We start from the raw sequence: 10562 nt of genomic DNA on the forward strand, positions 1-10562 counted from the left end.
AGCTAATTTTTGTATTTTTAGTAGAGATGGGGTTTTACCATGTTGGCCAGGCTGGTCTTGAACTCCTGACCTCAAGTGATCCACCCGCCTTGGCCTCCCAAAGTACAAGGATTACAGGCATGAGCCACTGTGCCTGGCCTAAAGTAGGTGTTATTTAGCTATTATTTGTGCTTTACAAGAAAGGAAACAGGCGCAGAAAAGTCACACAGTTGCTGTTCTTTTTTTTACCCCAGTCTTTTAGACCCCAAATCAGTGCTTCTTTCTGAAAAATATGAATTGAGCAGTGTTCTGGCCTTCTGGGACTTTTAAGTGAATAAGAAATAAAGGGATACATTAAATAGTATATGTGCTGCTTTTATGAAGTTTAAGGAACATGAAAGTACCACTTAAGTATTTGGGAGGTTAAGGAAGGTTTTATAGAGCAGTTCATGTTTGAGGTGAGTATTGAATTTTTTGTGTGTTTTTTTTTTGAAATGGAGTTTGTTTTGCTCTTGTTGCCCAGACTGGAATACAGTGGCGCGGTCTCGGCTCACTGCAACCTCCATCTCCCAGGTTCAAGCGATTCTCCTGCCTCAGCCACCCGAGTAGCTGGGATTACAGGTGCCCGCCACCACACCTGGCTAATTTTTTGCATTTTTAGTAGAGATGGGGTTTCACCATGTTGGGCACGCTGGTCTCCAACTCCTGACCTCAGGTAATCTGCCCGCCTCGGCCTCCCAAGGTACTGGGATTATAGGCATGAGCCACCATGCCTGGCCGATTTTTTTTTTTTTTAAACATGGTTTCAAGTTAATGCTGCTATTTTAAACCATTTACACCTTGATATTTTCAACAGTGATGAAATTAGCATGTATTACTATGGAAGCAAAAACAATGTGAGAAATATTACCTAATAAACATTCAGATGTGGTATTGAGCACAGTATGTTACATTGTAACTTTTTATTTTCTGTTATTTTCTTAATATTTTGCTGTTAAGAATTTAATAACCCTAGATGTAATATGATTTCTTTCACTACAGATGTCCTCCTCGCACTTTCTTACCAGCCCTTTGCAAAATTTTTCTTGATGAAAGTGCTCCAGACAATGTATTAGAGGTGACAGCCCGTGCCATAACATACTACTTGGATGTATCTGCAGAATGTACCCGAAGGATTGTTGGGGTTGATGGAGCTATAAAAGCACTTTGTAATCGTTTGGTTGTAGTTGAACTTAACAACAGGACTAGCAGAGACTTAGCTGAACAATGTGTAAAGGTAAGTGTTATTTATTGGCTCATTACTTATTTTTCTCGGACCTCTCAGGGATGAGTATTGGCTCATTTAAACATCACTTAGAGACTGAAAAATATATTTACTAAAAAAAAAAATTCTTCGTATTTTCAGTCTTACTTTGTTGAGAGTAGTTGAGAACAGTGGAAATCAGAACCCTTGTGGTACCAAAGGAGGTCCCATAGGCTTGGGAAAAGAAATCTTATCTTAGAAGGAAAACTGTAGGTCATTGCTATGTTCTGTGCTGCTTCAGTGCACTTCAGTTCCTGGTAGTCTCTTAGAGATAGGTTATCCCTGTTCTTACCCCAAATAATTTTGTATTATAGTAGTAACAATCACCACAACAGCCACCACCACCCACCAGTGCTAGGCATTATTCTGAGCACTTTAAGGTATTAACTCATTTAATCTTCACAGCGACTCTATACAGGATAGGTTGGTGCCAGGAATATTATCTTTTTTTTGTTTTTTTGAGACAGTCCCTATGTTGCCTAGGCTGGGATGCAGTGGCACAATGTCGGCTCACTGCAACCTCCGCCTCCCAGTTCTAGTGATTTTCCTGCCTCAGCTTCCCAAGTAGCTGGGACTACAGGTGCCCACCACCATGCCTAGCTAATTTGTTTTGTATTTTTGGTAGAGACGGGGTTTCACTATGTTGGCCAGGCTGATCTTGAACTCTTGACCTTGTGATGCCCCTGCCTTGGCCTCCCAAAGTGCTGGGATTATAGGCGTGAGCTACCACCCCCTGCTGAATATTATCATTTCTATGTTACAGATGAAAAAAATTCAAGTATACTGAGGTTAAGGAACGTACTTGGGAGTAGTGAGCAGCAGAGCCAAGACTTAAAGTTTAGGAATTTGAAGATTAGGAAGTCTGGTTCTAGGGCCCAGGGATTTAACTATTTTGCTATATTCCCTGTAGCGTAAGCTGTTGTCTTTATGTAACTCTAAAACTTTGTGTAGTTCTAAAAGCATTAGTACTATATTTTACATTTAGTACTAAATTAATACATTTATATTTTACATGATTTTATTTTATTTTATTTGAGGCAGTCTTGCTCTGTCTCCCAGGCTGAAGTGCAGTGGTGCAATCTCAGCTCACTGCAACCTCTGCTTCCTGGGTTCAAGCGATTCTCCTGCCTTAGCCTCCTGAGTAGGTGGGACTACAGGTGTGTGCCACCATGTCTGGCTAATTTTTTGTATTTTCAGTAGAGATAGGGTTTCACCATGTTGGCCAGGCTGGTCTTGTCCCCTGACCTCGTGATCCACCCGTCTCGGCCTCCCAAAGTGCTGGGATTACAGGCGTGAGCCACCGCGCCCAGCCAAAAAATAACTTTTTAAAATAAACAAAGTTAGTGAGAAGACTGGAATTGTTAGGCATTTTTGCAAGTCTCTTAAGAACACTCTGTCTTTACAGTAGACAGCTGGATCTCCTATCTGCTTCTGCATTCAGTCTAGTACAATATCACACCATGCTTAGCTTCTGGAAAATGTTACCCTAGACTCATGAGAATGAGAATGAAAAAGACAAATAGTGTTAGAGTATTATTACAAGCTTTTGCTAAATTACTTGTAGTTCTTTAGCTTGCGATACAGACTTCACTTTCTAAACCTGCACTGTCCAGTATGGTAGCCAAGTGAGTCTACTGAGCACTTCAAATGTGGCCACTCCAAATAGAGATGTGTTATAAGTATAAAGTATACTTGCAGTTTTAAAGACTATACATAAAAGACTATAATATATATCAGTAATTTTCTATATTGATTTCATGTTGAAATGATGATGCCTGGATATATTGGGTTAAATAAAATATTATTATTATTATTATTATTATTTTTGAGATGGAGTTTCATTCTTGTTGCCCAGGCTGGAGTGCAGTAGCACGATCTCGGCTCACCACAACCTCCGCCTCCCAGATTCAAGTGATTCTCCTGCCTCAGCCTCCTGAGTAGCTGGGATTAGAGGCATGTGCCACCATGCCTGGCTAACTTTATATTTTTTAGTAGAGATGGGATTTTTTTCATGTTGGTCAGGCTGGTCTCAAACTCCCAACCTCAAGTGATCCGCCCGCCTCGGCCTCCCAAAGTGCTGGGATTATAGGCGTGAGCCGCTGCGCCTGGCTATTACTATTATTTTTTGAGACAGAGTCTCACTCTCTTGCTCAGGATGGGAGTGCAATGGTGTGATCATGGCTTACTGCAGCCTCGACCTCCTAGGCTCAAGTGATCCTCTAGCTTCAACCTCCTGAGTAGCTGGGACTATAGCACATGCCACTACTATGCCTGGCTAATTTTTGTATGTTTTGTAGACATCAGATTTTGCCATGTTGCCCAGGTTAGTCTTGAACTTCTGGGCTCAAGCGAACTGCCCACCTTGGCCTCCCGAAGTGCTGGGATCACAGATGTGAGCTACCACACCCATCTAAAATATATTATTAACATTAATTTCATTTGTTTCACTTTTCTGTTTTTAATGTGTCACTAATAAATTTGGAGAGTGCATTATTTCTGTGATTCTTGAAAATCAGGCTTGCATTCTTTCGTTACGTTTGTTTTACTATTATAGGTATTAGAACTGATATGTACTCGGGAGTCAGGAGCAGTCTTTGAGGCTGGTGGTTTGAATTGTGTCCTTACCTTCATTCGTGACAGTGGACATCTAGTTCATAAAGACACCTTGCACTCTGCCATGGCTGTGGTATCAAGACTCTGTGGCAAAATGGAGCCTCAGGATTCTTCTTTAGAAATTTGTGTAGAATCTCTGTCTAGTTTATTAAAACATGAAGATCATCAGGTAAATAAGTTGCTGTTATATACTTTCCATTTTCAGAAAGTGATTTTTATAGTGTCCCCTATTTATAATTATGATTAATTTGTACTTTTCACTTGATGAAATAGAGGTAATTCCATCTTCTTTCTCTCATCTCTCCATGTGGTAATCTCCATTTTGGGAATGAAACTTTTCAGATTATAGATGTGATATATGTTTATTCTTAAAATTTAAATACCATAAAAATATTTTTACAGCTGTACTTGTACTGAGTATAATTTTGTTGTCTTGGTGCAGTTTTGTTGACCTGATTTTGTTGACTTAAGATAGATCTCATTTAAAGTAAATAAGACAGTATTTTTTATTTTTATTATTTTTTGTGAGACAGAGTCTTGCTCTGTCGCCCAGAGTGGAGTGCAGTGGCATGATCTTCACTCACTGCAACCTCTGCCTCCCGGGTTCAAGAGATTCTCCTGCCTCAGCCTCCTGAGTAGCTGGGATGACAGGCACCCACCACCATGCCTGACCAATTTTTGTATTTTTAGTAGAGACAGGGTTTCACCATATTGGCCAGGCTGGTCTTGAACTCCTGACCTTGTGATCTGTCGGCCTCGGCCTCCCAAAGTGCTGAGATTACAGGCTTGAGCCACCGCGCCAGGCATAATACAGTATTTATAATCTTATCTGTAAACCCTTACTGAATTAGCATACTTTGGAAAATAAAACTTGACTTTTAATGCCTTTTTATTGTTCAGATGTTATTTTCAGTTGATATAGATTATCATGACAAAAGTACACATAATAATAGTTAATATTTTTGAGCTTTTACTATCCATCTAGATTCTTTATATGTGTTACCTCATTTAAGCTAACACAATGAGATATAGGTACCATTAATATCCCCATTTTACAAACGAGGGAACTGAGGCCTTAAGCAGTTTAAGTAACTTCCTTGGATTATACAGTTAGCAGTATATGGAGTTATGATTCAAATCTAGGCAGATCACATGCTTAATCACTTTGCTACAGTTGCCTTTCTTGTAGTGTCAGTATTGAAATGATCATTACTAACCCTTTGTGGGTGAATTTTATCTGTGGGCATTTTCTCCCCATTGTTAGGTTTCAGATGGAGCTCTGCGATGCTTTGCATCACTGGCTGACCGATTTACCCGTCGTGGTGTTGACCCAGCTCCATTAGCCAAGCATGGATTAACTGAGGAGCTGTTATCGCGAATGGCTGCTGCTGGTGGTACTGTATCAGGACCATCATCAGCATGTAAACCAGGTCGCAGCACCACAGGAGCTCCTTCCACCACTGCAGATTCCAAATTGAGTAATCAGGTGTCAACAATTGTAAGTCTGCTCTCAACACTTTGCAGAGGCTCTCCGGTAGTAACACATGTAAGAATGTTTTTGAATCTTTGCTTTTTAATCTTCAGAAAAAGTGTTTTTATATAATGCTAATATATTAAACTTCTTTCTTCCCATTCTCTTTCTAGGATCTTTTGAGGTCGGAGCTTCCAGATTCAATTGAAAGTGCATTGCAGGGTGATGAAAGATGTGTGCTTGATACTATGCGTTTGGTTGACCTTCTCTTGGTGCTATTATTTGAAGGACGAAAAGCTTTGCCAAAGTCTAGTGCTGGATCTACAGGCAGAATCCCAGGACTCCGGAGATTAGATAGTTCTGGGGAGCGCTCACATCGGCAGCTGATAGATTGTATTCGAAGTAAAGATACCGATGCACTTATAGATGCAATTGACACAGGAGGTCAGAAAATATTTTTTTAAAATACAAAAAGAAAGTTGTGAGATAAGCATATAGGCAGTTCCTAGATTTTGGACAGTACTCTTAGAAATCCAGATAACAAAGTGGCACCCCTTCAATATTATTCTCCACTCTCCCTGTGTATAATTGTGTAATTATCAGCTTGGTTCATGGTGAAACCTGAATAAATGCTTGTTGAATGAGTAAAACTTCTATAAAGTTTGAAATTTCTGTTTTATTACCTGAAGGACATCTTGTAAATTCTAAGGTTTTCTCAAGATTGATGGAAACTGATGTGAATGAATTATAATAATGCAGATTTTTTTGACTGCTGCATGAGGTGATCAGCAAATAGAAATTCCTGAAAGATGCTTCTGGGTCATCAGATTTGTTCTTCTGTGTTCTTTGGATTATAGATGTGGATTAGCCGCTTTTAGCAACTACTGCCTTATTGTGTATTTAGTGTTTTCCTTTCTTATTTCATGTTTGTTTTTAAGACTTAAAGCCTTGTGAATCCCCAGTGGCTTAAAAATTTTCAAATATTTTTTCTTCTTGTTTTTGCAGTGGGGACAGAGTCTTGCTCTGTTGCACAGGCAGGAGTGTAGTGGTACAGTCTTGGCTCACTGATCCTCTGCCTCCTGGGCTTGAGCGATTCTCCTGTCTCAGCCTTCTGAGTAGCTGGGATTACAGGCATGTGCCACCACACCCGGCTTATTTTTGTATTTTCAGTAGGAACGGAGTTTCACCATGTTGGCCATGCTGGTCTTGAACTCCTGACCTCAAGTGATCCGCCCACCTCGGCCTCTCAGAGTGCTGGGATAACAGGTGTGAGCCACCGTGCCTGGCCTTAAATACTTTTCTTAGCTGACCTCAGGTTTCTGATTATGTACTACTTTATAGTTGAACTAAATATTTAAAACACTCTCTTGGCTCTTTATTTAGATGATGACTAATGACAATCTTAAAATGGTTCAGTCTTTAGAAAAGTTTTATATTATTTTATTGACTTTAAAAATACATTTTCTTTTTTTCTTCAAAATTTCAGCCTTTGAAGTAAATTTTATGGATGATGTAGGTCAGACTCTATTAAACTGGGCCTCTGCTTTTGGAACTCAGGAAATGGTAAGCTAATAAATAAAAGCTAGTATTTAAATTAAAGATAGATATATTAATAAAAAGCAGCTTTATGATTCGTTATCATTTTACAGGTAGAATTTCTTTGTGAGAGAGGTGCAGATGTTAATAGAGGTCAAAGGTCATCATCATTACATTATGCTGCATGTTTTGGAAGACCTCAAGTAGCAAAGGTAAAGTCTAGGTTTTAAAATTACTAATTTTTAACATTTACATGGTTTAAAAATTAGAATGATATAAAACCTTTTATTTCCATGCCATCCCCATCCACTTCATTCCCCCTTACTCACTATAAGTGTTTCTTTTTAGTGTTTCCTAATGCAGATTCAATAAAAGCATATATATATATGTGTGTGTTTCCTCCTTTTCTTATACACTCACCTGTACTTTGTTTTTTTACTTAATAATATAAATTAGAAAAAAAGTTCTCATGTAGAGAACTTTTTTATATCTGTATGCATATCCTATACTACAAGTTTATTCAACTAGTCACCTAGTGTTGGACATGTGATTGTTTCTAATTTATTACTCTTGGCAATGAATAACTTTGACTATATTTTCTGCTGTTTGTATTAATCAATAAAATGTCCCTTTTTAAAAAAATTTTTTTTAGACAGGGTTTTGCTCTGTCACCCAGGCTGGACTGTAGTGGCACAGTAGCAACTCACTGCAGCCTTGAATTCCTGGGTTCAAACGATCTGGTGCCTCAGCCTCCTGAGTGGCTGGGATTATAGGCGTGTGCCATCATGCCTGGCTAATTTTTGTACTTTTAGTAGAGACAGGGTTTTGCCGTGTTGACCAGCCTGGTCTCAAACTCCTAGCCTCAGGTTATCTGCCTGCCTTGGCCTTCCAAAGTGCTGGGATTATAGGGTTGAGCCACTGCACCCAGCCAGATATTCTGTTTGTACAAGAATCACTTGACTCAGACTAGCAAAGGATTTTTGAGAGTTATTTTTATAGTCAGAGAAATTGAGGTTCAAAGAGGTTAAATGAAAAGGTTTACATCAAATATATGAACTAGATGTCTACAATCTGCCAATTGTGAAGTTATTTGGCATAGTACGAGTTAGTCCACTTCAGAGTTAGTCCACTCTGAAGTTGGGCATACCTGGATTTAAGTCTCAGCTTATGCACAAAAAAGGCTGTGTGACCTTGGACAATTTATTAAGTTTATCTGTAAAATAAGTATATATTCTTAGCAAGATTATTGTGAGAATTAGAAAGAATATTGTATAGATTTACTGTAGTTACCAGCATATTGTAGGTGCTCAAATGGTAGCTGCTATTATTGTCATCTTTACACTACAACAAAATTTTCAATAACAGGTTAGTAGCTTTCTAGCCTGAGAACGGTGGCCTCTTCAAGCCTGAATTCTGTTTGTTTGAATTGGTTAGTTTTTAGAGAGAATGTTGCTTCTAAGGGTGACTAATACTAAGTAAACAAAGAGGTTTTAGAGTTTCCCTTTCAAGTGCTTTTAAAGTCAACCGTTAACAAAAAAGTTTTTATTGAGCCATTGTGATTAAGTAGTTGGGGTATGAAATTATGAAAGGTTTAAGGTGTTAGTGGGTATAGATGGATATATTGATGACTTTTATTTTTGAAACAGGGTCTTGCTCTATCTCGCAGGCTGGAATGCAGTGGCACAATCATAGCTCATGTAACTTTGAATTCCTGGGCTCAAGTGATCCTCCTGCCTCAGCCTCCAGAGTCCCTAGAACTACAGGCGTGTGCCACCATACTGGCTAATTTTTATTTTTATTTTATGATTTATTTATTTACTTATTCGTAGTGATGAGATCTCACCATGTTGCCTAGGCTGATCTTGAACTCCTGGCCTCCAGTGATCCTCCGATGTAGCCTCCCAAAGTGCTGGGATTACAGGTGTGAGCCACCACACCTGGTTGACTTTTTGGTCTAAAATTTAATTGGACTTAACTTGGTAATTGGCAGTATATAGGAGGCGATGTCGTTGATTGTCAGGTCATAAACTATAACAGTACCTGTCTTAAAGAAATTGGGAGGTGGGGTTTGATGGAGAAAGTGACATGTTAAGATGGAACATACTTAATTTGAGAAGATGATAAATAACCAAGTACAATTAATTTGTAAGTTTTTCAAGATATGAATAGGCTGCTTTTTTGTTTTTTGAGATGGAATTTCGCTCTTGTTGCTCAGGCTGGAGTGCAATGGTGTGATCTCGGCTCACCTTAACATCTGCCTCCCGGGTTCAGGCGATTCTCCTGCCTCAGCCTCCCAAATAGCTGGGATTATAGGCATGTGCCACCATGCCCGGCTAATTTTGTAGTTTTAGTAGAGACGGGGTTTCTCCATGTTGGTCAGGCTGGTCTTGAACTTCAGTCCTCAGGTGACCCACCCGCATTGGCCTCCCAAAGTGCTGGGATTACAGAATAGGCTGCTTTTAAGGTACTAAGTGCAAAGGCAGAGATTTGGATTGCCACCTACTTGATTAAGTAATTCTGGAAAATCTTTCATTTACATAGTTGGATGTCAAAGAAATAAAGTATTGTTATATTCAAATTAAATGCTTTTCTTCTCTAGACTCTGTTACGACATGGTGCAAATCCAGATCTGAGAGATGAAGATGGGAAAACTCCATTAGATAAAGCTCGAGAAAGGGGTCATAGTGAAGTAGTAGCTATTCTTCAGTCTCCAGGTGAGTGCTACATTCTTTTCCTTTTAAGCCATCTGCTGTTATTTTTCATCTTTCACTTCCATAGCTTTCTGTAGACGCATTAACATTATATAAATGAACTATTTCTATGACGTCAAATAATTATATATGTATATCCTTACATTTGATAAACCTTTAACAGCTTAATCTTCTGTGTTCTTTGAGACCATGACTGCCTGATTCCAGAATGACCAAAATCTGAAATTCAAGGAATATGAGAATGTCAGATAAAGAATACTTTGGTGATGTTTAGGTAGGGTAGTTTGACAAAAGTTTTAAGTTTTCAGAGAGTTGAATCCAGAAGCTCTGTGAAATAATTTTTGGAACCAAGTGGAGTATCCAAAATTACCTCCTTAATTTGTTATTGAGCTCATTGAAGTTACTGATGCTCTTCAATATTGTAAGCATAATTGAAACCGTGTTCTAATTTCAGTTTATTTGTTAATTAAAGATAATTATTGTTCAAAGTTGGATATATCTTAAGGTTTTTTCCTTGAAAGCAAAAGTTTCCAAAAAAGTATTTCTTTAAAAAATATTTGTCTGCAGGTGATTGGATGTGTCCAGTTAATAAAGGAGATGATAAGAAAAAGAAAGATACAAACAAAGATGAAGAAGAATGTAATGAGCCCAAAGGAGATCCGGAAATGGCACCCATATACTTGAAAAGGTTATTGCCAGTGTTTGCACAAACATTTCAGCAAACTATGCTGCCTTCAATAAGGTAATTATTCATACTATTTGTATGTGTTAGTTAAATTACACCAATTATATGGTTTTATCTGTCTCCCTTTTCCAGAAGGATTTGAGGTTTATTTTAATGTTAAAAAGGTGTGGTAAGAATAAAAATTAGATCAGAAGTGGGAAGTCCTATCTTTTCTTCTGACGATCTGAATGAAGAGGGGGGAGGTTTAGAAAAGATTCCTAGATT

The 10562-nt window shown here is 38.5% G+C and overlaps 1 protein-coding gene across 1 annotated transcript in view; it reads left to right on the forward strand.

Moving 5' to 3' along the window:
• The window catches only part of HECTD1 (HECT domain containing E3 ubiquitin protein ligase 1), a 116658-nt gene that overhangs the window by 36989 nt on the left and 69107 nt on the right, over positions 1 to 10562 (forward strand). The window contains exons 3-10 of the mRNA XM_011994753.1: positions 1021 to 1255; positions 3837 to 4064; positions 5160 to 5441; positions 5540 to 5810; positions 6853 to 6929; positions 7016 to 7114; positions 9502 to 9616; positions 10181 to 10355. Of these exons, the coding sequence (XP_011850143.1) occupies positions 1021 to 1255; positions 3837 to 4064; positions 5160 to 5441; positions 5540 to 5810; positions 6853 to 6929; positions 7016 to 7114; positions 9502 to 9616; positions 10181 to 10355 (1482 nt within the window). The remainder of the gene's footprint in view (positions 1 to 1020; positions 1256 to 3836; positions 4065 to 5159; positions 5442 to 5539; positions 5811 to 6852; positions 6930 to 7015; positions 7115 to 9501; positions 9617 to 10180; positions 10356 to 10562) is intronic.

Source organism: Mandrillus leucophaeus, unplaced genomic scaffold (assembly GCF_000951045.1).
Source record: "Mandrillus leucophaeus isolate KB7577 unplaced genomic scaffold, Mleu.le_1.0 Scaffold460, whole genome shotgun sequence".
NCBI lineage: Eukaryota > Metazoa > Chordata > Mammalia > Primates > Cercopithecidae > Mandrillus > Mandrillus leucophaeus.